At 35.1% G+C, this 26,343-nt stretch overlaps 1 protein-coding gene across 1 annotated transcript in view; it reads left to right on the top strand.

Annotated features, from left to right (window-relative positions):
• LOC126469996 (bromodomain adjacent to zinc finger domain protein 2B-like) overlaps nucleotides 1-26,343 on the top strand; it is a 296,201-nt gene that overhangs the window by 121,650 nt on the left and 148,208 nt on the right. Inside the window, exons 16-18 of the mRNA XM_050097452.1 lie at nucleotides 4,626-4,670; nucleotides 13,056-13,109; nucleotides 25,241-25,439. Coding sequence (XP_049953409.1) covers nucleotides 4,626-4,670; nucleotides 13,056-13,109; nucleotides 25,241-25,439 — 298 coding nt within the window. The remainder of the gene's footprint in view (nucleotides 1-4,625; nucleotides 4,671-13,055; nucleotides 13,110-25,240; nucleotides 25,440-26,343) is intronic.

Below are 26,343 nucleotides of genomic sequence, written 5' to 3'. Positions count from 1 at the left end.
GTATTTTGTACTAATTCGTGTAACTGCTCATTCTAATTGCTAATTCCCATGACTCCTCTGTCTCACCCCATCTCCAATGAGTTAAATGCAAACAAGTGCAAAATCATTGGTAATTTAGAGACAGGGGGCCTATTAACTCTGGTTGACAGAAATTTGGATGCTGAACTTTAGCACTGGAAAATTAAATTAAAGTATCATTCAGCATTACTGTGATACTCAGATAATCTTAATAGTTTACTCTGTCACAGAAACTGTATGGTCAGAATGTGTGCTAATTTAGTTTCAAAGATTGAATGACATACTATGGAGGAAAATGGCTCAGTTGCTGTAGGTCAAACTTAAAATTCAAAGCTTCAGGTTTCAGTCCTCAGTAAATACTAAAATTTTTCTGTGGCATTGTTTCTTTCACCTCTGTCAATGAATTATTGATGTGAAAAATGCCATGTTGTGCTGTGGTTTAGAGTCATCATTGAACTGTAGGTTTCCATGTAACTTCCTGGGTAAATCCGATCAAAAGATTGAATTAAGACAAGGGCACACAATCTTCAAGAGGACCATTCAAAGTTAAGCACTGCAATGTTCAAACTAGCTTTCAGGTTGAGGACAGCTCTTCACAAATTATTTGGGGGATATTAGTTTGTTTCTTCACTAGGTAACTCCCCAGTATACTGTCCATACATTCATTGTTGTTACCTGTCAGTTACATTGTTACATATTTGCAGGGTAGTTTACATTACTTAATTGCTTCATCTTAAACCAGTTTTGACCAATTATTTCTGTATTGGTTGCTAAAAATCTACAGTGTGAAAGTCACAATTGATAGAGAGGCATTATTGTCTTTAAATGTGACATTTACTCTGTAGATATTGTGATCTTTCTTCACTTGATAAAGGCCATAGTCAAAACTGATCATATGTAAATTATGTCTATACAACTTGCGCAGTTTCATGTTTATTTCATAACTTTTTATTGCAAGTTATAGTACATTCCTTTTGGAATAACCAAATACTGATAAACTGAAAAATACATTTTGCAACCTAAATTCTGATAACTTGAAAAATACGTACAATAACTGCCAGCTTCTTACTAAGCTATGTGAATTTCTCACTGAGTGGCAATTTTAAGTTACCCACTCTTACTGTAAAATAAAAACTTTATTAAAAATTTTTGTATCATTCAGATATTTTATGTATTTGTTTCTGGAACATAAGTACTACATTTTTTTATCCTTGACCTGCTTGCATAACTGATCTGCATAAAGTAACATTTAATATCACCTCTGGGTTTTTCATTAAGAATTATTGCAAAATTGATTACTGGCCAATTTTGTTTCATGTAAACAATAACACATAAAATAAAGCAAAACTGATTATTTCCTCATGACATAATGTGAAATAAGTGGGTTTTATGAACTTTTGCAAAATGTGGCATTTTGTAGTTTTTGAGTAGAAATATCACAAATCTGAGAACAGCAGTTTCTTATATTGGTAACAGATATTTACTGAATGCTGAAATTGGATTATAACACTCTTTCTCATCACTAATCTTCATATGACAACTCCTTTCCCATGCAAAGATTTATGGCTCTAGATGTGATGTCAAACACAAATACCTTACTTCCCAGAACTCCAGTCCACTAACAACTTTACTCATCATCATGACATTTCCAGATACTTTTGCACAACCTAATATTTGCATAGTATGCAAGTGTAAATATGTAAAACACCAAATATGAGACTAGTTTTGAAAACATAAAATCAATTTTCAACCTAACCTAGAACCTTGGCTACACAGCAAATCATGTGGTCATCTCGAACTTCATTCAAAATATGGTAAAAATAATATTGAATAAATATTGAAATAAGCATTCTCTCAGTGAGGTATTACTGAACTTAACTAACTGTCATAATTGCTATGAATTGTGGGTGTCCTTAACAGCACTGCTAACTTTGGAGAGACATGAGTCAGAAGTCACTCTGTTTCTTGGAACTGGTAGCAGTTACTTCTGTAAAATATCTGGGAGTATGCATACGGAATGATTTGAAGTGGAATGATCATATAAAATTAATTGTTGGTAAGGCAGGTGCCAGGTTGAGATTCATTGGGAGAGTCCCTAGAAAATGTAGTCCATCAACAAAGGAGGTGGCTTACAAAACACTTGTTCAACCTATACTTGAGTATTGCTCATCAGTGTGGGATCCGTACCAGGCCAGGTTGACAGAAGAGATAGAAAAGATCCAAAGAATAGCAGCGCGTTTCGTCACAGGGTTATTTGGTAAGCGTGATAGCGTTACGGAGATGTTTAGCAAACTCTAGTGGCAGACACTGCAAGAGAGGTGCTCTGCATCACAGTGTAGCTTGCTGTCGAGGTTTCGAGAGGGTGAGTTTCTGGATGAAGTATTGAATATATTGCTTCCCCCTACTTATACCTCCCGAGAAGATCACGAATGTATAATTTGAGAGATTTGAGCGCGCATGGAGGCTTTCCGGCAGTCGTTCTTCCTGCAAACCATACGCGACTGGAACAGGAAAGGGAGGTAATGACAGTGGCACGTAAAGTGCCCTGCGCCACTCACCATTCGGTGGCTTGAGGAGTATATGTAGATGTAGATGTAGATGTAGTGTTCTGTTTTACCACGAGAAACATATTTGCATTATGTAATGATCCTGTGCTGTAACCATCTGATAAAAGCACACTGAATGGCTGAAATGTTATATATTAGTGAAGCCTATGTGATGTATTTGGTGATTTTCATGTATGAAAATATCCAGTTTAATTGATGTACCACATTAAAGATTCCTCCAAACGATGTCATTTTTGGTATATGTATTTTGCACAAAAATATCAGGAAATCTGACGTCTCTATATAAAACTATTACTGGTATTCCAAGTGTTTGATGATAGATTCATAATTATCAGAAAATGAACTTTTGGGGATTAAACGAGAAAGATTTTGAGAAATATGAAGGGTTGGATATCCATGTAAGTCTGTTTGCAGCTCTAGATTCTTGTTTTAGCCATAGGGATAATATTTGCTGGTATGACAAAACATCTGTTATGTATACCTGAAATGGCAGGTCTCAGTCGTGTAAAATATTTCAAAGGGATGTAAATACTTTCATAATTTCATGCAAAAGCAACTTTCCATGGCTGCATGACATGCAGACATTGTCATAAGATTGTTGTTGTGATGAAGGCAGTTTGTCTTCTGTTTTCAACACTACTCTCATTATTCAGTTAGCCATCTAATCGTAAACCTTCTTCTGTAGCACTACATCACAAAAGCATCTATTCTATTTTTATTTATGCTGCAAGTACATAAGAAAGAAATAAATACCAACTGGTTTATTTAACTTCTCTACATTAATATATGTGAATACCACATATTTCATAAACAGATCATTATCTAGAGCTGGAGTTTCTGTAAATCATAGAACTAGATGGGATTGATGTGCAGTGTATTCATGGAATGTTTACAGGCTAGTATGAGTCACCGGTTTTTCTGTAGTAACTGCTGATAATTTTGTTGATGAGTACCATTTCTCATACAGAAGTGTTTGTTCATATGTCTCATGAATGGAAAGGCTTGTGAAGGTTAAGTATCTGCACTGCTAAGAAGAAGCTAGAAATACAATGCCAGGAAGCATGTGGTCATGGGAATTGTCTTATTGAAGTTTAAAACTAGGTGGGTACAATTTAGCCAGTATGACTCCCTTGAACTAATGAATGTTGTTGAGAGTGGTTACAGTTTGAAGTGTCCTAGTCTGCAGTGCCTCACACTGGTGTTTCCACATCAAATGGTTTGGCAGCACAATACTATCTGATCCTTAAATAACCATGATTGTAATCTGCTTTAAAATGGAAATTGTCACTAAACATAGTCTGGTACCAATGTGCTCAACCTTTTGCTGGTTTTGTAACACATTGCACCCATACATGGTGGTAGACTGAGCTAGTCACGATGTTCCACTTTTCATTTAAAAGTGTTTTACTAGAGCTGTGGCAGGCATGTGAGTTATTACTGAACTTAACTGAGTGTCATAATTGCTATGAATTGTGGGTGTCCTTAACAGCACTGCTAACTTTGGAGAGACATGAGTCAGAAGTCACTCTGTTTCTTGGAACTTATCTGTTGCTACATTGCAACAAGAGGGCACTCAACCACATTTTACCTTTCTTCATAGCAAAACAAGTAAAATTCATTCTTTGGCTTGCCAATTTGTAGATGCAATGTCAGTTTCTCTGGGATGAGAAAGGCCAGTAGGGAACTTTTTTATAAGTGTACTTGGGTAGTCACTACTAGTGAACAGTAGCCATGAACGGAAGGTGCCGGACAGGTAACATCCAGCAGTGCTCCATTTGTATTCTATTTTAAACCATATGTTTTACTATGCAATGGCTGTTCAAGTACTACAGGCCATGCAGATGAAACTGTGTACATTGAAAATATCGGTTATGCATCCACGGCTTTAGTGATAATATTGTTGTTTTATATTGTTACAATGGTATTTCATTTATCATCATTTTTTTAAGTATTTAACAACAGTAAGCCAATGCTGTAATTTTGAAATGTTCTGCAGAGCTGTGTGGTTTCTATTTATCTCCCTCTCAATTTATTTTACAGGAACGAGAACTCAAGCGTCAACAGGCTGTGATGATTAAGGAGCAAGTAAGTACCATCTCCATCCAGGCTTATATGACATTTAGTTGTGTGTGTTAAAGGTTGTCATGTATGTCAACTTTTACAGGTAAAGTTTCTAGTAGCATTCTGGCAGTTAATATTAAATTTAACTGTTCTATTTTTTATTTCAGTTTTTCTCTTTGTGTGACAGTCAAAATATTGTGAATTATGATGCTAATATATTAATATTAAAATAAAATGAAGTAAAGGCATAATCATTTGCAATATACACAAAAATTAGTTTGAAATAAATGTTATAGAATTTGTATGCTCTTCAGTGAAACAGAAAGGGATGTGCACTGTGTAACAACTGAATCTATTGGAATCATTTGACTACTATTGTGCTCATTATGTAGTATGAATAACAGAAAACATGCTGAAATAGAATGTTTATATGATGAGTTTAAAAAACTTGGATGAAACATATCAGAAAAAAATCAACAAGACAGTCAGTTCTGTAATAGAAAAATCAAGTGAGGTAGTGCAGCATTTGTTGTAGCATTGAATATATATTGATCTTCATCACTGTCTTTGTCCCATATGTAATTATTTCTGAAGACATAATTTCAATCATTCGGTTACCTCATTCAACATAACTGTCAGTTTTCAGTCCAGGTAGCACTTGTGTTGCCTGTTCAGTGTAAAACTGTGTAGTTTTCCTTGTGCAGCTGGCTTAATTTCTGTCTCAACTGATACTGTGTTGAGACATTAGTAGTGAGTATCCATATTACAAAGAAAATACTCACAATGCATTTTTGTCTTCAGTAATTACTAACTTTTATATTCATGCCATTCTATTATGTACATGAGTTACATTATTGGTTTTAGTTATGATGATTTGTTCTTGATTACTGGATTCCACTTTTTACAAACATTTTAATACACACTAAACATTTCAGCCAAACAATGTACAGCTTTTGGTTCACATACTTAATTGGCAATTTATAACCTATTCCGAAAAAGATACAGTTCCTGCAGAATGAATGTTGTCATTTTTACATCTTTTATTCATTGAGAAATTCTTATCTGTCTGTTCCTTCTTAATCCAATTATTGCCAATCAGCCACATCTCTTATAACAAACTGAATTGGTAGCAGTGTTGTTATTCATGTTTACTGTGTTTACATTTATCCCACTGCAGGCTGTAGATGTACAGTGCACTAAATGTTCGTTGGTCGTATAACTCATTTGACTTTGTGACATAGACAGGTATGATGAAAGGTGCTTTTAAGTGAAAAGTGGAAGGTGGAAAAATGTGTTGTGCACAATGCTCAGTGACTGCATCCAAAAAATTACAAAATGGCAACAACATACACAAATTTGACAGTGATAATGTGTTTTAAACTATGTTGGTACCAGAAATTAAGTGATTGCTATTATAAGCTACAAGCCTGAATGATTGTAGTACCAATGTACCAAATATGATGAGAATTAGGTTTTAATTTGATATGGGGCTTGTATATTACTATACTATACTTTAACTGCTAGTCAGTTAAACTTTACTCATTTCAGAAATGGGTTACCAGAAAATATTAAAATGATTAGAGCTGCAGCCTCTGAGATAAGAGTGAACAGAAATTTTTCTCTGGATTCAGGAAAACCTAAACTGAAAAGTGTATATAAATAAGAAACCGCCGTGTTGCCATAGGTGATGAATTATAATGAGAGCAATGTATGAGAACAGGGGCTAGATGATGGAAATATTAGGAAAGGAAGACTTGTGCTCTCTATCAACATCTACATTTATATTCTGCTGATCATTGTAAAGTGCATGGCTGTGGCACATGTAGTGATATCTCAATCTGCAATATCAAATGTGATAATCAGTTGAAGAAAATGTCAAAAATGCAAATGACTGTTAGAAAATATCAGCATTTCTGATCTGCCTGCTTAGCAGAAGAAATTTGTAACAGGAAAAGGGAAGTATTTGCTGAATGTCAAGTTACTTGTCATTTACTATTCACTGCTTTATGTTATTTGAGTCATTTGCTTTCCCATCAGTATGATTTTTCCACAGTTTTAAATAAATTCTTTGAAATTAATTTTTGGTTTCAAGAAGCAGACAATGACTATCATTATTCTGTTGTAAAGTGTGATGAAAATCTTGTGGATTCTTTTTTAAGTGGATGGTAACCTGTGGAAATGCCGTCTCTGTTAATGTTCTATAGTTTCTCTAAGTATTATCCCACCATTTCATTAAACATCTGAAAATGTTTACTCATCAACAGAGTTCCAGTTTTTGTCACTGGTCACGTCCCCTCAATTATTATTATCAGTTCTTTAGACTGAGCATTAAATCAACCACTGTCAATGTAAGCATTTAATGAGCATTAATGGTATTTATATACAGAAAAGATTTTGGTTTACATATGCTTTCATGTTACAATAGCAGTCATTTGTTTGTTTGCCGTATAATTTTCTACTTAATAGCTCCTCTCAAGGGTAAATCATGTTGTAGGAAACCAGAACCAGAGAAGACATTATGGCCACTGTTGTGTGTTCTTAAGCTTGCTGCTGTTAAAATGGCAGAAAAACTGTGGCTGCTTCATTTAGAGAAAGGTGAAAAATATCTTAGTGCAGAGTCTGGATAATACCAAGTAATCAGATACTAAAGAGGAAATGACCACGTGAAATCTCTTCTCAGATGTGTGATTGGTTTGGTGAATATTTGAATAATACAACACAGTACGTTATACTGGATGTCAAATGTTCAACAGAATGAAAGTAACATCATGTGTGTCCCAAGGAGGTTTAATAGCATCTATAATGTTCTCATTATGTGTAAATGATTTATTGGATAGGGTCAGCAACACTTTAAGATTTATCACTGACTATGCTGCTGTCTACAGGAAAGTATTGTTTCTGGATGATTGTAAGGAAATGCTGAAAGAGTTGCACAAAGTTTCTAATTAGTGCAGTGAGTGGCAGGTCTCTTCAAATGTAAATAAATGGAAGATAATGCATATAACAAAGGTATTCCAGCACAAGATTAGTGGTGAACACCTTGAGCTCATCACATTGTATAATTATTTATGGGCAATACTAAGAAGCAATATTAGAAGTGAATATCTCTTAAGATTTGTATTGTGGAAAGCAAATGGAAGCCTTGGGTTTATTAGAAGGGTTCTGGGAAAGTCACTGCATCTGTAAAGGAAATTGCATATGAGTCACCAGTGCGACAAATTCTGGAGTATTTTTCCAGAGTTTTGAGTTCTTATCAGGTAGGTATGACAACAGACAACCAACAAATTCAGAGATATGCCCATGAGAAAGTGTAACAGAAGTGCTCTGGGAACGTAAATTGGATTGCAGAACACTGTTGGATAAATTTAGAGAACCTGTATTCAAGGGAGACTGAGAGATAATTCTGCTGCTCCCATCATATATCTCACGCAGGGATCATGAAAATAAGATAAGAGATAAGGACATATACAGAGGCACATAAATAGTCATTTTTTTCCATTGTTCAACATGAAAATGGAATATGTATGGAGCTCCCTCCATCATGCACTATTTAGTAGCTTCTGGAGTATAGATGTAGAGAGGGACATAATTATTTTGGTGTGCAATTACATTGGATGCAAAACAAATGACACTATCAGTATTTTCCCATGTATCTTTTGGAACAATTCCCCTCATTTCACATTAAGTTTCTAATGCAGCTAATCTTGGAGACTATAATAAAAATGAACAGTGATAATTTGACACCTAGGCACCTGCTTCATCATAACGCCTCTACCATGTCACAAAAAAACTTGCAGCAAGTTTGCAATAACCTTGTGCACTGCTGTGCTCTACGAGGATAAGGAAAAGGGGGTGGGGCTATGAGTTATCACCTTTTACTCTTTCGTTATACACTCTAAGGGAAGTAAAGACTCACCATGAAGGACTACCCAAATGGACAGAAATCAGTTGATGTGATGTACATGTACAAGCAAACAAATGATTATAATTTCAGAAAAAAATGGATGACTTATTCAAGAGAAAGAGCTTCACAAACTGAGCTAGTCACTAACATTTTGGTTGACATCTGGTCCATATGCAAGCAGTTATTTGACCTGGCATTGATTGATAGTGTTTGGATGTCCTCTTGAGGGATATCGTGCCAAATTCTGTTCTGTTGGCACATCAGATCATCAGAATCATGCACAGATCGGAAGGCCCTGCCCATAATGCTCCAAACATTTGCACTTAAGGAGAGATCTGGTGACCGTGCTGGCTAAGGTATGGTGTGGCAAGCACGAAGAAAAGCAATAAAAACTCTCGCAATGTGTGGACGGACATCATCTTGGTGAAATGTAAGCCCAGGATGGCTTGCCATGATGGGCAACAAATTAGGGTGTAGAATATGGTCAACATATTGCTGTGCTGTAAGAGTGCAGCAGATGACTACCAAATGGGTCCTGCTGTGAAAAGAAGCGGCACCCAAGAACATCACTATGGGCTATGTGGTGGGCACAGTCAGGTTGGTATCCCACTGCTGTCTGGGGTGTTTCCAGACACATCTTTACTTGTCATCGGGACTCAGTGGAAAGTGGGACTTATCTCTGAGGACATTTCTACTCCAGTCAATGAGATAACAGGTCAAAGGCATGCCTGGAGACACCCCAGACAGTTATGGGATACCAATGTGACTGTTGCCTGCCATATGCCCCGACAACCAGGAGTGATTGAGTGCGATTTCTTTTCATAGCAGGACCGCTTTGGCTGTCATCTACTGCACCCTTACAGTACAGCGGTATATTAAGGATATTTTACTCCCTGTTTTGTTGCCCTTCATGGCAAGCTCATACACAGAGCAAGATAATGACTGCCCACAGACAGAAGAGTTTCTACTGCTAGTCTTTGTGCTTACCAAACCCTACTTTGGCCAGCAAGGTCTCCAGATATCTTCCCAACTGAGAATATTTGGAGCATTATGGGCAGGGCCCTCCTAACAGCTCACGATTTTGATGATCTAACATGCTATTTGGACAGAATTTGGCACAATATCCCTCAGAAGGACATACAAAACATGTGTCAATCAATGCCAAGCTGAATAATAGCTTGCATAAGGGTCAGAGGTTGACCAACATGTCATATTATTCCAAGTAAGCATTCACAGCTGAGTGTCACTCACTGCCTCCCACAAAAACCACTTGAAGAATACAAACACAATTTGATATTATTTCTCAATGATGTCACCCTCAACTTGTTTACTGGACACAGGATAGTGTGATAACAGAGTGAGAGAACACTAGTACCTATAAGCCATTAATTGTTTTGTGTAAAATTATTTTTATCTTGGAAATTGAAGTTTGGAAATAGGTTATGAAGATATCAGAAAGAGATTGTATAGACTTTCATCATATTTAACAATGCTCTGCTTAGATCTCAACAGTATAGCGAAACATGAAATGGGCTATGCTAGTTTGTGCACTTATGTTGTTTAATGCAGTTGATTTCTTGTGAGAACACACACACACACACACACACACACACACACACATTTTTGAGAAATGTTTAAAAGTAATAATATGGTAATCATTTGTGTGGTGTGCCTGTTTGTAAATACTGTGTCTATTGTTCTGAATGGACAGTCTTTCATGTTATTTGTCTTGTTTGCTTGCTTTCTTAATTAGCTAAAATCTTTTCTGTTTTGACTTTACAATGTACCTTTATGTATTTGCTTGTACTTTTAGTTATTGTGTCAGTACATTAAAGTAATTTCATTTTTTTGTGGTGGGTCAAACGAGTTGCACTCAGGTTTATCAATATTTATTCTCTCAAAAAGTTCTTAGCATTTGTGCATGGATTATTGGAGATGACAAAATGTATTTCCCTGTGAAAGACATGTTAACTTTGGGAATATTATATTTTCTGCAAAACTGTAGTGCTTTTCTAAAGCATGGAAATCTTCTGTAAACTATACAGTGAATGTGTCATTTCAAGTATGACATGTGAAAGGGAAAATTTCAATTAGTCACGTATGTCAGAGTGACTTGCTTTCATATGTTCACTGTATATTGTACTGACATGTATTCCACATTTTAAATGATCATTTACCCTAATATGCAGAAATATAAAAATGAAAATTAATTAAATTACTCTGTTATAAAACAACAAAGCCTGTCATTGTTCCACATTGTAAGGCATTATCACATTTGTTTATCATTATAGAGGGACTGCAAGAAAATTCTTTGCATGAACTCTGTAAAGAACATATTTTCCATTTCTTGAAAGCAGTGAAACTCATAGAAGCTTTTGTCTGACCTTACAAAATGTTTTGGGTGCAACAGTTTGATGCATCACCATTAGTTTGAACGTGACATCACATTACTGGTTTCAAAATTTAGAGTTAGCAGCACTAGATTGTCTGAAAAACTGACAGAAATGTCATTATGCACAGCCATAGACAGGAATAAATCTTAACAGTGATTATCACAAATGCAAGGGAGTGTTTATAATGCTGTGATCAAGTAAACCAGTTGTGGGAGTAATTATTTATTTTATTGCACTCCTGTTTGTAATAAATGAAACCATAGTCTACAGGGGAAATATCAGGTTTTGGACATCCAAACCTCTGTTTCCTACTAGCGGTTTTATTTTGCAGTATGTTCCCAAAGAAAAATGAAATTTTGGTAATTTATGACAAATCCTTAAATAATTGAAATCCACAAAGATTCAGTTAGGAGCATCATTGAAATATTGCAAGAAGTAGCAGATATACATAATACTCAATAACCTGAGTTTCATTGTTCTTGCTGTCCATTAAAAGTAAAGGCTGTATCATATCTGTGCCACCGCAATTTTCTGCACACTAAACTCGCAGAAAAACAATTTGAATTGTGCTGCACAATGTCAGTCTGTGTGATGTAGAAACTCTCTCTACATGTAATTATATGAATTCCTTGACATGGGGGTTCTCACCCTCTGTTCTCCAGTACAGTTTTGTGATGTCATGACATTGCTTTCATTTTGAATGTGTTTGCAGTATGTTACTTTTGCACATTTTTAATTCATGCATTTATTTAATTTCATTTTTTGTTCCTAGCATTGACGATTTTAAATTGCTTATATAGCCTATCCTGTATGTAGCTGTGTGATTGGTGTGAATGTATGTGCACAAAATTTTGTAGACTTCTTGTCTGTCCCAAAAAGTGAGACACTTCTGACAAAATTAAAATTATGATTTTGGGATGTATTAATATCTCTCTTGCATATTTAAATATGTTAATTACTTTCACTAAACATTTACTCATCTAGAAATGTTAGGGTTGAGAAACTGGAATGCATATGAAATATGCAATAGTGTGTTGCAGGTGGTTTGCCCAAAACTTTCTTGTGTTGGTTTCATCTGAATCTTTAGTACAGTTAATGCTTGCTAGCGTTCTGCAACAGAATTAGTTTAATATTTAATGGAATTATCACTTCTGATTGAGTTACTAATGAGTTACCAATATTTAACTGCATTTATCGATGTTTTCATTTTTATGTCAGTATCAAAAAGCAAACTGTACTGCACATTCCATTACATGATGATGTATTGAAAGTTTTAATGTTACTATATCTGTTTAGGGCACAATATGAACACCACTTAAATCAGTGTACCAGTAACTACATATATAATCTGATTTAATTATTTCAGACAAATGTAGCCTTTTAATCCTCAAAAAGTCTCTCAGACAAATGTAGCCTTTTAATCCTCAAAAAGTCTCTTTAAGTCTTCTGTTTACTTTTGGATAAGTGAAGTCACTGATGTGTAAAGCCATCAGATACTTTCAAGAAATTTAATTTTCTCTCTGCTGATATATTTAGTGACATTGTGTCTGAACTGCACTTTGTTTCTTCTTATTCTATTATTCACAAACGATCGTGTTTTGTGACAAGTATTTGCTCATTATGTAGTCTGACATTAGTCTCAAATGCCTAATGGCTCTTTCTGTCAATGCAGCATCAACCTCATATAAAGAGCATTGTCATGTGCACTACCTATCTATGAATTAATCTGTATCTGTGGTGGAAATAGGGGACTATGTCAGCTTTCAACTGAATGCAATTGGAAAACAGTTTACGAGCACACACTTTTTACCCTGCAATCCAGTTTGACAGTCATCACTATACCATACAGGCTCAAACTGGGTCTTTCTCATACTCTTATCATATGCTTTGTGTATTTAACCCCATAAAAGAGATTTGTTACTGTTAGAAAATGATTTATTTATATTTTATTATGTATTTAAAATGTATATGTGAAGAGTTATTGTTATTTGCAAATAATCAATTAGCTTATATTTGTCAGAAGTGTCTTACCTGTTGGGATAGATTGTATTTGACTGGCAGGCTGATGTGTGAACACTCTTTGTTTTGTCTGTTTCCCCTCATGCGGTGCAGCTTTACATGCAAGAGCTGAGTAAGCAGAGGGAGATGCTGTACACGGTGGAATTGGTATGTTTCTTATTTCACACTAAACGTGCATTCAAATCTGCTGCATGGGTCACTCCAAGAAATGTCTTGTCAGTTGAGGAATTTGAAATAATAAGCTATGGTGCCTACAGAGATTAAAGCAAGGGGAATTCCTTTTATATAAACTGTTAACTTGTATCTTATGCAAGGAAAAATGTTAGAGCATACTTTCTTACTGTTCCTGCATCACTACCTTTTGAGAACCCATTTTTTTAACAAAGTAAATAAAAATGCTTATTATTATTGTTTAACATGTTCTTTTATCTGAAACTTGTTTCCCAGATTGAATGCTAATCCTATATTTCTTTTATTAATGTCAGAGATTTACAGGAACTGGAAACAGTTTGCTCATAACAGAACAAAGGAGTGTCAACATCGGCATGTCCCTTTGTGCAACACACATAGCCAGTTGCCATAAGGGCATGGCGGCGGTGTCTGTAATATTGAGAAGTGCATGTAGATACTTCTTCATTTGGCACTTATTTCCATTCTACTCTTCTTATAGCATGAAACTCTTATTAGCAGTTACATTGTGTTAAGCGTTTGAAGTAATTGACGGAATCCTACATTATCTAGTATTTTATTATTTTGGCAGTAGGTTCACAGTTTAAATACCTACAGCTACATATCAATTATGATCCCTGATTTACTTACGTGTTGTGTGTCTAAATTGTGCACCAATACGTTGAGCTGTGGGGCAAAGCTTTTCTGGTCTAAATATTTGATCTGCTTACATTTATAGATTACAGATCACCTACTGCACTCTTCTGTTTCTCCTCTTGATAGGACTGTGTAGTCAAAAATACATTTTCAATGATAGTTCATATACTGGATATTCTGTTTCTCCTACCATATTTAAATGAAAACTTTATAAATATTTAAATTTTCATTTGGAAAGAAAATCAAGTTGTTAAAGAAAATAATTTTGCATTTTCGTCTATATTAGGTCTTAAAGTTGTGGTGTTTCGAGTGACTCGAAGTCGGGAAAGTGAAGTGAATGAAATAAGTGGGAATGAAATCATCGAAATCCCATGACATGAAATGATATCAGTGAAATTCATTCAGAAATACTCAATTTAAAAATTTATGAATATGTTGTCACAAATGAAAATTTGTGCCTGAACAGAATTTGAACCCAGATGTTATTGTAATCCTGTAACTAATCAGGCACAGCAGTGTTTGGAAATAGCAGTGATGTTGATGATGGTAATGGATGGGTGGGTGGGTTTGTGTAGGGGGAGGGGGGGAGGGAGGGTGAGGGAGGCAGGATATCAATGACATTAGAGTTTGAATTAGTCTTTGGTGTAGTAGTCACAAGGCCTAATTAATTATTGTAACCACTAGAGATAAGCAGGATGTCCTGTTTTGAGTACCTATCTAGTTCATTTGTCATGACATGTTCATTATGATGTCATTCCAGGTATACCTCCGCTTTGAAGTCTAGTTTCATATTTCACTCTATTTTTAATTAATATGTCTGATCATGATTGGTAATTGTATTCAGTCATATTTGTTTACTCTGTTCTTGAAATTAAATGTTATCTTCAACAGATTACACATTTTTAGGAACAATGCGGATGTCAACTTAAAGAGAATGGATTGCAATACAAATTTCATAAGGAAACTGTTAATACTTCTCAGTCATTCTTAATCCATTTGTGTCAGGTTTAAATGCATCACAGGTACCTTAGGACACAGATTTAAATCAGCACCCAGTCACCAAAAGGACAAGCATATCATAAAAGATGAAGAATACTATGTGATCAAAAGTATCCGGACACACCCAAAACATACATTTTTCATATTAGGTGCATTGTGCTGCCACCTACTGCCAGGTACTCCATATCAGTGACCTCAGTAGTCATTAGACATCATGAGAGAGCACGATGGGGCACTCTGCGAAACTCACGAAATTCGAATGTGGTCATGTGATTGGGCGTAACTTGTGTCATACGTCTGTACACGAGATTTCCACACTCCTGAATATTGCTAGGTCCACTGTTTCCAATGTGATAGTGAAGTGGAAATGTAAAGGGACATGTAAACACAAAAGTGTACAGGCTGACCTCGTCTGTTGACTGATAGAGACTGCCGACAGTTGAAGAGGATTGTAATGTGTAATAGGCAGACCTCTATCCAGACCATCACACGGGAATTCCAAACTGCATCAGGATCCACTGCAAGTACTATAACAGTTAGGCAGGAGGTGAGGAAACTTGGATTTCATGGTCGAGTGGCTGCTCATAAGCCACACATCACGCCGGTAAATGCCAAACGACACCTTGTTTGGTGTAAGGAGTGTAAACATTGGACTATTGAACAGTGGAAAAAGCTTGTGTGAAGCAACGAATCACAGTACACAGTGTGACGATCCGATGGCAGAGTGTGGGTATGGTGAATTCCCGGTGAACGCCATATGTCAGCGTGTGTAGTGCCAACAGTGAAATTCGGAGGTGGTGGTGTTATGGTGTGGTTGTGTTTTTCATGGACGGGGCATGCACCCCTTGTTGTTTTGCATGGCACTATCACAGCACAGGCTTGCATTGATGTTTTAAGCATAGTTCTTGCTTCCAACTGTTGAAGAGCAATTCAGGGATGGCAATTGCGTCTTTCAACATGATCAAGCACCTGTTCATAATGGTGGCCTGTGGTGGAGTGGTGACACAAGAATAACATCCCTGTAATGGTCTGGCTTGCACAGAGTCCTGACCTGAATCTTACAGAAGACCTTTGACATGTTTTGGAATGCCGACTTCATGCCAGGCCCCACTGACCGACATCGATACCTCTCCTCAGTGCAGCACTCATGAAGAATGGGGCAGCCATTTCCCAAAAAAACTTCCAGCACCTGATTGAACATATGCCTGTCAGAGTGGAAGCTGTCATCAAGGCTAAGGGTGGGCCAACACCAAACTGAATTCCAGCATTACCAATGGAGTGCACCACGAACTTGTAAGTTATTTTCAGGCAGGTGTCTGGATGCTTTTGATCGCTTAGTGTGTCAAGTATTTTGTATTGAAGTTTTTTAAGTGTGTTTTAGAACCTCAAGACGTATCGTATAAGTAGGTTTTTTTTTGGTGTGGTAAATTTCAAAGCATTCTGCTAAATATACAACACAAAATTTGTTGCATTGCCAGGCACTTTCACTTCATTTTCCTTTGTTGTAGGTCGCTGCATAACATACTGTTAGTGTATTCTTTTTTTGGATTGGTGGGATGTTTGTTGAAAACCAGCCCACTTCTTTCGTTATGTGTGCAAAGGAGTAAACATTAACGCATTTCATCCTCTTGTTACAGGAGTTACACTGATTGCATCAATAAATCTGCAATGTTTACGCGTAAGCCTGAGAGCATTTTCTCTTTCTGATGTGTGAGTTCATGGTGGACAGTGTAGGCATTGAGTATACATACGTTCAGAATACATAAAGAGATTTTGTTTCACATTTCTCATTACTAGACCGGTGGTCCTTCTCTGAAAAGTTAGAAGAGAAATCATTGTCATTATCTAAATTATAACTAAATTTGGAACTACTGTCAGTGTGCCAGAAAACCATGTGCTTGCAATATGTGTTGAAGGACATGTAAGAGTCAACAGTGGCCACACAAATGCAATGGTAGTGTAATGATATCAACTGAGGTGAATGTGTTAATACTGTTGCCTGTTTCACTCAACAGTTAACAAAATGTTATGTTGGTATCAATTGCAGCAATTAAAAGAGATATGGTTTAATGATTGGGAACGTTATGCAGGAACATATTTAGAATCCCATTTTCACAAGAAACTACTGTGATACTAAATATATACAGACATGAAACCTGATAAAAGTAAATACTTCAATATTGTCCCACTGGAAACAATATATTATGCTGTGTATAGAACAAAACCGAATGATCCTAACACTTAACAGCTTAAATAGGAATAACCATTTTACCAACAATACTGTACATCATGAGATATATGATTATGCACACTATTGTAATGCTTTACTTGTACATGGTTTGCATACCTTGAGTCTGAATGTTTAAGGCTCTAATAGCCATGTGGACTGTAGGAACAATGTTTGTTAGGGAAAGCCTCAGATTTGTATTGAGCAACTGGTTACATGAAAATCCTTGTCCAATGATGCAAATTTAGTTTATCCACTTTTTATGTAAATCAAATCCAGAAGTGACATGGGTGATTCTTTTCTGCATGTAATCAGAATGTACCATACTAGTTGTGATGCACCATTAGCTGGATAAAGGGCATTTAAGCATAAATATTTTGTAAGCTGAGAATCAGTTCACATTTTAATGTGTGTTTTCTGATTTTTATTGCCAAGGAAGACCCAGAAGTTAGCATTTTTACATTCACTGATTCATTCCAATTTTTAATTGTCTTTTTTTAAAATTGCCACTCTTGTGTAGAAAAAAGAAATAACTTAAATTTTAATGAAAATATCCAAGACCTGCTGAAAATAATTACAAAGAGGATGAAAATAACAGAAAGGGAAACAGTTACATTTTGGTGAAGAAAGTGTGTAATGTCATTATTGACATATTGCACGGTCTTGTAGACAACATTTATTATGATTTCTGTAAGTTGATATTCCATTTATTTCTGTTTCTCATTACTATTGACATTTTACAGAGGACATTCTTTGTATATGGGTGTTCTTGGGTGGGTTTTGTGTATCTTTTTGGTGTCATATGAAAGAAATTGTAAACTGAAATGATGTTAACACATGTGACATGGTTCAAAGTAGTATCCTTTAATTCTTTCTTGCTTGTATTTATGTGTTTGTTGAAATCCTTCATAATACTCTTTAGGGGCTGCTGTTGTTTATCAGCTATTTCTTTGTGTTTTCTGTTATTTTCTTCAAACTTGTTGAAAGCTGCTGTTGGTGTTATATTTGTGACTGGTGGCTATTTTGTGTACACGTATTAAAATGTAAAATATTTTGATATTTGTCAATGTCTTTGGAATATGTTCTCTTATGTCTAAGTATTTCATTTGTTTTAAAATAGTGGGACATACATAAAATTTTCATCTGGTAGTATATTTAGGAGAGAGGATACCAATTGAAGAAATCTTGTTGTAAAAACTGATGCCTATTGCTTCTCTCTAAAAAAAAAACAATGTTTCTCCAAAAAGTATTTCTTCCATGCTTGATTGTCTCAAGTCACACATATTTGAAACAGTCAAGTAAAGGCTTAATGACTGAGGATTGGTGTGCATATGTATAACGAATTAGGCTTTAGTATGAGATCTCATGTAACTTCATCAGACAATCCAGCAGATAACAAAACTGTAAGTACTTCTGACACTTTTAAAACTTATGATTTTATTGTTGGTTTTTAAACAAACACCACTGTGCGAAAACCATCCAGGGTCTCACTACATGTCTGTAGTCTATAGTTACTCAACTTCATCATTCTGCCCACTACTCCCTTTCTGCTTTTGGTCTTTCTGCCCAGTCTACCATTAATTTTGATTCATCTACTTGGTGTCTGTCATATTCTAACTGTCCTTTGTTGGAATATGTACTTCATTGGTTTCAAACAATGATTGTTCTCTCTCTTCTCTCTATCTCTTTTTATTTTTGTGATTTGCTTACATAAAGTAATCAAACTGATGTAGTTCTAGAAGATTCATTGTAAATATGGAGAAAAAATGTGTTATTGGAGTTATTTTCCTTTAGACATGGCTTCATGCAGTTATCATTACAAGGACATGGCTGGCTCTGACATCATAATTCTCAACATTTGCAAAGCTTCTTGTTTTAGCTGAGAGGTAGGAGCTGATTTGATTTGTGGATACCATAAAAGCATAACATTGTCAACATGTATACAAGAATTTCTGCCTATATTTATTCCCATACAAACATTAAAAAAGTAGGTATAATATCTGACAAAGGAAAAGTAGAGCAGAACAGTTTGATTAAGTGCAGAACCAAAATCTGTGGTGTCTACTTAAGATAGTAGGCTAACATAACCGCAAAGTTTTTTTCTTGAAATATAAATAATAAACCAAGAATTTACTGGTTCTGTTGGAACTTCGGAATCCACTATACTATCTGTTCTCCAAGTTACTGTGATGGAATTACATTTATCTTTCCTTAATAAGTGGCCAATACACTTGAATAGCAAGCAGTACAGTCGACATCTATGTAAGATGAATCACATTGCAGTTTTTTATGGCATAACCCTTACTGAAAGTAATTTATACTGTTCTGTAATGCCCATTTTCTTCAACATTGTCTATTCCTCTGACACCATTCTAGTGAGTAGTTAATCACTACATTTTGATTAAAATTACTTGATAGTTGATGTCCATCACTTGCCGCTACAATGTTGCCACATCCGCTGCCAGCTATACTCGGTTATAGGTGACACACAAACATGCCGGGTCACTGCAGAAATGCTGTTAATGTCTAACATGGAGGAATTTTGAAAGTGGTCACTGTGAGGTATGACATAAATGGGAGATGCTCTGTCAACAGCTGATTTTAAGTGAGCAAAGGCTGAACTGCGACAGGCAATGGGTTTTATAGCAGTGAATTTAAATTTAAACTCGTGTAATAAACTATCCAAAACCTTGTGATTTGCAATGTATCTGAAAAAACAGCAATAAACAATCTGTAGCAGAACTAAAATCCTAGTTGGTTTGTTCATGGTGTTTAAGCCTAACCTCTACAAGCACACTCAAGGCACAAAAATTTCGTAATATGTTTGTTTGCATAGCCATCTTCCACAGCAAAGTGTTACCAACTGATTATCAGTCATGGGTGACACTTTGTTGTAGATTGTAGATGACACAAGCAGATTCCAGATGAAAAAAGAATGATAGGAAGAAAAATAAGAGCAAATAAAAAAGTCAATGCAATGATGAAAATAATGTGGCAAAGTATTAGAAATAAAAAAATTACATTTAAACCAATTAACTGAATAAAAATTGTAAGCAATGTCTTTTGATTAGGTTTAGAAAAATAAAAACAATCTGCTATATTTGATGAGATTTGAACATTGTGTATATGCTAACATCGCTTGTTTATATGCTTTGCCACTACACATCGAAAGGTTGTTATATTTATGACTCTAGTGTCCCATTTGCAATGATTAATTGACAGCCTTCAAAAATTTGGATTCATGAAATGTCATGCGAAGCTTATCAAATGTGAGCTTATGTCTGTGATTATAATAACTATATATGTGACAATGAATCGCATATTGTGTGGAAGGATACAGGACTATTTGGTTAGCACTGAGTATGAAACGTGTGTTGTTTTTGGTGTGGTTATCATGTGTGATGAAATATGAAATAAAAGCACCTGACCCAGGATTCAGGATCCAAACACATCAGGAAAGAAAGCTGGAAAGGGTGTTGGAAGTAAACTAATTGTTGTGACAGTTTGGCATTGGTGAACACTTTGGGCATGACAGTGAGCGCTCTGACTGGAGGATACTAGCCACAACACGTGAAGCGTCAACTATCGAGTAATTTTAATTGGCCTATAGATGACTGTTTGTACTTGATGTGGCTCTACTGAGAACTTTTGACAGATGATTTAGTGTCTGATAATTTATTTGGCCTATAGAGGACTGTTCTTACTTGATGTGTCTCTACTGAGAACATTTGACAGATGATTTGTGTCTGATAATTTCTTTCCTTTTGTCTTTCCTTAAAAAAAATTATAAATTGCTGCCACATTTCTTAATTTTGATGTTGTACTCTTTCTTAGAAAGAGAAGTACTTTTTAGTGTTACAAAATTATTTGTAGCCTAGACATATGTATAGCATTGTGTGTAGTGTGCATGTGGGCGTAAATTTGAAAGAAAATGAATGTGTGATACTGGTTTTGATTTGAGTAGCTAATTTCTGTGGAATGCGAGAACCAGTTTAGGAGTTGCGGTGGGAGGTAATCATGTGTACTTTGAAAGATAGCGTAAATGTCAAAGGTAAAACTAGGGCTAAGAATTACACATGTTGATCTTTGAAATTTAACTGCATTTACCTTATTGCCTTAGAGTTTAGTGTTACAATTTTAAAGTATATAGATATTTCATTTCACTTTCACTTGGTTTACATTTCTGGTGTTTTGTTCCTTCCACCACAAATGTTCAAAATTTCTTCGTGATTCATTTTGCTTTTGCACTGCAGCTCCCATCCTTGTAATTAGGTGTGTGTAACAAAGATTTTAAATTTATTTTATTTGGTGTGAATTCGCTTTTCGTAAGTACGATCATCTTCATTGTCTGTTATCAATGTAAGCAGTTTTCAGATTTGGTGTTAGATCATCATGATTTAGTATCTTCAGTGTTTGTTTTTATTATAACATTTCCAGTTTTTGACCTGCTACCTAAGATAATGTTGGTGCGCTTACAGTTTTTATTACATACTAAATTTTGATACTACATTTTAATTACTCTCTGAGCTGACAATGAAATCTGACCTATGCTCTCATAACATTTGACTCACTTTTTTCACCAATGATTGTGCTATTAACTGATAACAATTAGTACATTTAATAATGTACTTTATGTTTGCACCTCTTAATAGTGTGTGTCTTGCTGTTAATTTCATTTCCTTGCACAAGATATACATGAATCTGCAGCCTTAAATCTGCCATAGACATTAATGAAGATATTTTTTGAAGTGTTTTAGTTCTGTGGAGTGACCCTATTGTTAACAGAATTGTATATGCATGTAAAAAACTATGCAAGTGTTCATAAATATATTTACCTATAACCAGTAGGCTTCAGTATGTAGGGGCTTAATTACTGTATGAGTAAACAATCATTGTGTCTGTGTTCTTACTGTGTAATATTAATTCTGGATAGTTTTTCTTAAGGAATACATCACATTTTGTTGGCCTTATCACAGTGTATAATGTGTCATAGCTTGTTTCCAAGGATATAGAGAGTAAGATTAATGCAGAATTATGTGAACCTGAAATCTTTGCTTAAGAATTTCATGAGAAGATGAGGCTAGTTGGAGTGCTGCAGACTACAGTGATCATACAGGTGTAGATATCTCCAAAATCTTGTGTACCCATCCTGATTCTGCTCTTTCACAGTTCTGAATCGAATGTGTGTCTATTACAGGGAGCAGGAGGGGAGGGGAAACAACAACCAAAAGCCAAAGTCTGCCATTCTGGCTTCAGACAGGCTGATCAGGACTACCACAAAACTGCTGTAATCCTCAGCCGAAAGCATAATTTGATGTAATGTGGAGGGGCTTGGGGTCAGCACACCTGTCTCCCAGTTGTTGTTAACTTTGCAGATCTTAGAGCCGCTACTCCTTATCCAAGTAGCTTGTCAGTCAGCATCATGAGGCTGAGTGGACACCATTACAGTCCTCCCACCAAGGAAAAATTGAATCCATGTCCTCCACATGGCAGTCAACCATTCTGAGCATTTAGCTACAGAGACGAACTGTGGGGGTCTATAATTTCATTACAGTCTATTTTTAGGAAATTACACTGACTGTATTTACATAGAAGGAGATGTTAATTTGGAAGTTTATGCAATGCAGTTGACAGTCACAAATAGAAATAACAAATGACAGGCTTTGTGGTCAGTATAGCACTCCAACTGTGCATCTGTTGATAACTTTGTTTATGATGAATTTATGTTCTTTAACTGCAGTCAAAACTTCTCCTAACGCTCAACCTTTATCTGATTTCTGCTTTTTTAAACTTTTATTGCTGTGATATTTTGATTTATTTTGAATGAAGTATAAATAGCTTCAGTTACCGGACCAATGTATTATTATTCACAATGCCAAAAATAAAGAAGCTACAACAATTAAAAAAATATCATTGAAAAAACAGGAGAATGTTTCCTAATTTTGCTTTTGCTGGCAACATTTTTCTCATATCTACTTCTCTTTTCCTTGACTTCTTCAGATCAGCATCACTCTCTGAATCTTCTAAGCTTCGACTATTTCAAATAATATCTGTTTCTAGCATTTCATTATTGAGTTCTCTGTTGTCTTTCTCTATTATCTCTCCCCTGACTCTCAACACTGGCTGACTTTCATTTTTAATACATGATTATTTATGTTTTTTCACGCTTCTTGTTTGCTCTTGCTGTGTGATGAAAATTTAGGTTCTGTATGTGACTCGCTCTTTTTGCTGATCTGCTGCTGTTGGAAAGGGGAAATTTTCATGAAAATTTGATTCTAGTTTTATTTTGGTGTATTTCTTTTAACATATTTTTCCTTCTTACTTTGATTCCTTTTTCCATATGTTATACCAGTAATTGTTTGCTTCTTTGTAACTTAGTTTATTTTCTACTTTGTTTATTGTTTGTTTCATTCTTCCATATTTTGTTTTAAGCCCCCTCTTCATTTTTCTTTTGTACTGTTATACACAGTGAAGACTTTATTGATTTATCATACTTTTGTTTTCATTGTCTCATCTCTTCAATTTTCAGATATTTGACTATTACCTTCTGTTACTTTTTCAAAAATATTTCTATATTATCTTGATTTCTGCTACCTTCATCTAATATTCCTATTTTTTAAGGTTTTTATACATAATTTTCTGTGCTATGTAATCTCTCTCCACTCATGTGTAATTAAGATCCTCTTATTTCCCTGTTCACTATGTGTCTCTCAGCACAGTTTTCCTACAACAGGTATATTTTACTCTGATTTCCACTGCTATTTTTCATTTGTACTGGCTTACTTTTCCTCTTCTATCTCATCTTTTGCCTCCTGTTGTTGTGAAATACCCTAGACCTTACTCTTCTTTCTGTGGTGAGTCCCATAACATATTAAATTTGCCCATTTCACTTGCTTGATTTTAGGATAGTACAGTTCCATGTAGTGTACATCCACAAGTGCTTTTCATTTGTCAGTTTTGGCAATGGTGAACTTTGGAAAATACATGTTTCTCAATTCATTCCAACTGTTCAGCATTTGCAGACATAACATTCCTCCCCTCACCTTAGTTTCTCTAAATTACTTTTTTCTCATATGAATTTTCATAATGATAAACTCGTATCACCAAATAAAGGTTGTTGATTGTATCCCTCATGCTCTGTTACATATCTTCCTCAGTGGAGATTATTACAGATAGCAACTACATTCTGAACTTCGTGTTAAAAAGTTGTTTTTAGTTACCTTTAGTTACCATCTCTCACTAGTCTCCCACAAACTTATCTAAATAATTTCCATTCCCCTTCCAGAAATCCAGCTTCCACAAACTCTGTGTTAGACAATTTTATACAACATTATTTTCCCATGTAAATGTTTGTCTTTTACATTTTCTACCTTATATTTCCTATTACTTTCTTCACTGCCTCTTTTCTACACTTTTCTCTCTCCCTTATATCTGACATCATAAAATTTTACAGATTTTGAAATATAGTTTATTGGTAACATTTCATTGTAGATTTTCCTCTTGTCCAGTCCTAAGCTGACACTCACAGCTAATAGCTGTACTTAGTCGTCTTTTGCATAAGCCCTTCCTTTCTTTCAACAGATGAAGAAAATCTATGGTTCTGAAAGGTAGCATGTATATGCATATTATTATTTATGACTTCATGCTGCCAACGTGTAAGTAGAAATTTTTTCATCCTAAATTTGATTATGGTAAAAACAATTAATTACATTTGTGTCTCAAAGTGATTTTTTCCCAAACTGGAATTCACTTATATATGCAGATTGTAATAAACAGTGAGTTTTGTACTTGGGAAACAATTTATTGTATTTGAGGTAGTTCATAACAGTTTTACAAAGCAATAAGAATCAGTAAATAAGACCTCTAAGCATAATCACAAATATAAAAATTCTCTTTTCCATTACTGTGATGGACTTTTCATTGTTAGTTATTACATATTGGTTGATACTTCATGTGAAGTATCTTTATTTGCAATGCTTACTTCAGCCAACTGTGGCAAATATGAAGAGTTAATTTTTTTTCTTTTTAAAATTAGAACACTTCTTATAAGAAATATTACTTACAATTACTCATATTTCTCAGAGAAAATTTGTTTCTCTTCATGAAGATAACATAAGCTTAAGAAATTAATGTTTATTTTACTTTAGTATTTATACGTTTAGGAACTATCATGATTCTGCACTGTTTGTTTTGGAATGCCATTTGCATTTTATAATTATCTGTCTAGGAACGTGAGCGTAGGAGGCAACATATGCTTTTAGTTAAAGCACTTGAAGCACGTAAACGTCAGGAGGAAAGAGAAAGAAAACGCCAAGAAGTAAGAGCCGAAAAAATTGCCAGTAAGGAACGTAAACTGGAGCAACGTCGCATAGAGTTGGAACTTGTGAGAGAATTACGGAAACCTGTTGAAGATATGGAACTGACAGGTTTGCAGAAATTTTTGTTTCTTCAAAAAGTGCTAACTCCTTGTTAGCAGCACTTAATATTCTCAACTGTCTATTAATAAATTTTCTCATCAGTAGGGACCTGAAAATGGAGCACGTGATTTTGGCAAAATTAGCATTTTTGAAATTTGCATCTAACTTAAATGACTAGGTGTACAAATGTAAAAGATTGTCATACTATGTTCCCAATGACTAAGGCATGTTACTTTGAAACTGACAAAAACAAATGTGTTGATTGTGGAGCTTTCTGACTGGTTTGCTTTTGAAAAAACTTCAACACTTTTTTCAGAATGGTCTTTGCTTGTTCTCTTCTTTTGGCTCTATTTAAGCTTTCAACAAATGATTGTTTCTGCTGAGAAGCAGCAGCATTTCTCTTTGGGTGAACAGAGTGCTTCTCTGATTTAAGGTGTTTCTTGATATTGTTTTTCTTTACTCACTCAATCAGATAATTATAAAATCTGCAAAATATTGATTTCAGCCTTGCATGAGTATTCATAGCCATATGATCCATACAGTGCTACAGACAGAACTGACAAGGTGCTTAGCATAGAAGTAGAACGAAAAATAAATCTAGTTGCACCTGACACACATTATCTATTCAAACTAGGTTTCACCAGATGATATGCAATCTATTCAAACTAGGCTTCATCAGATGATATGCAACATCATTAACTCAAAGTTGGTTATATTTTAAGTAGTACTTATATGTAGAAAATAAAGCTTTTTGTGTGGATACAATTCTCTATGAAATAGCATTTGTTAAGTAAATTCATGTTTTTGCATTTTGAATCAGAGTTCACAACTATATTCTCATTTATTGCGAAAGCTGATTTTTGGGGGTCTAATTATCGGTATTAATTGACTACTATATTAAATATAACTGAGT

This window comes from Schistocerca serialis, chromosome 3 (genome assembly GCF_023864345.2).
Source record: "Schistocerca serialis cubense isolate TAMUIC-IGC-003099 chromosome 3, iqSchSeri2.2, whole genome shotgun sequence".
Taxonomy (NCBI): domain Eukaryota; kingdom Metazoa; phylum Arthropoda; class Insecta; order Orthoptera; family Acrididae; genus Schistocerca; species Schistocerca serialis.
The sequence above is the reverse complement of the archived record's forward strand: the minus strand, read 5'-3'. Positions and strand labels throughout refer to the sequence as shown.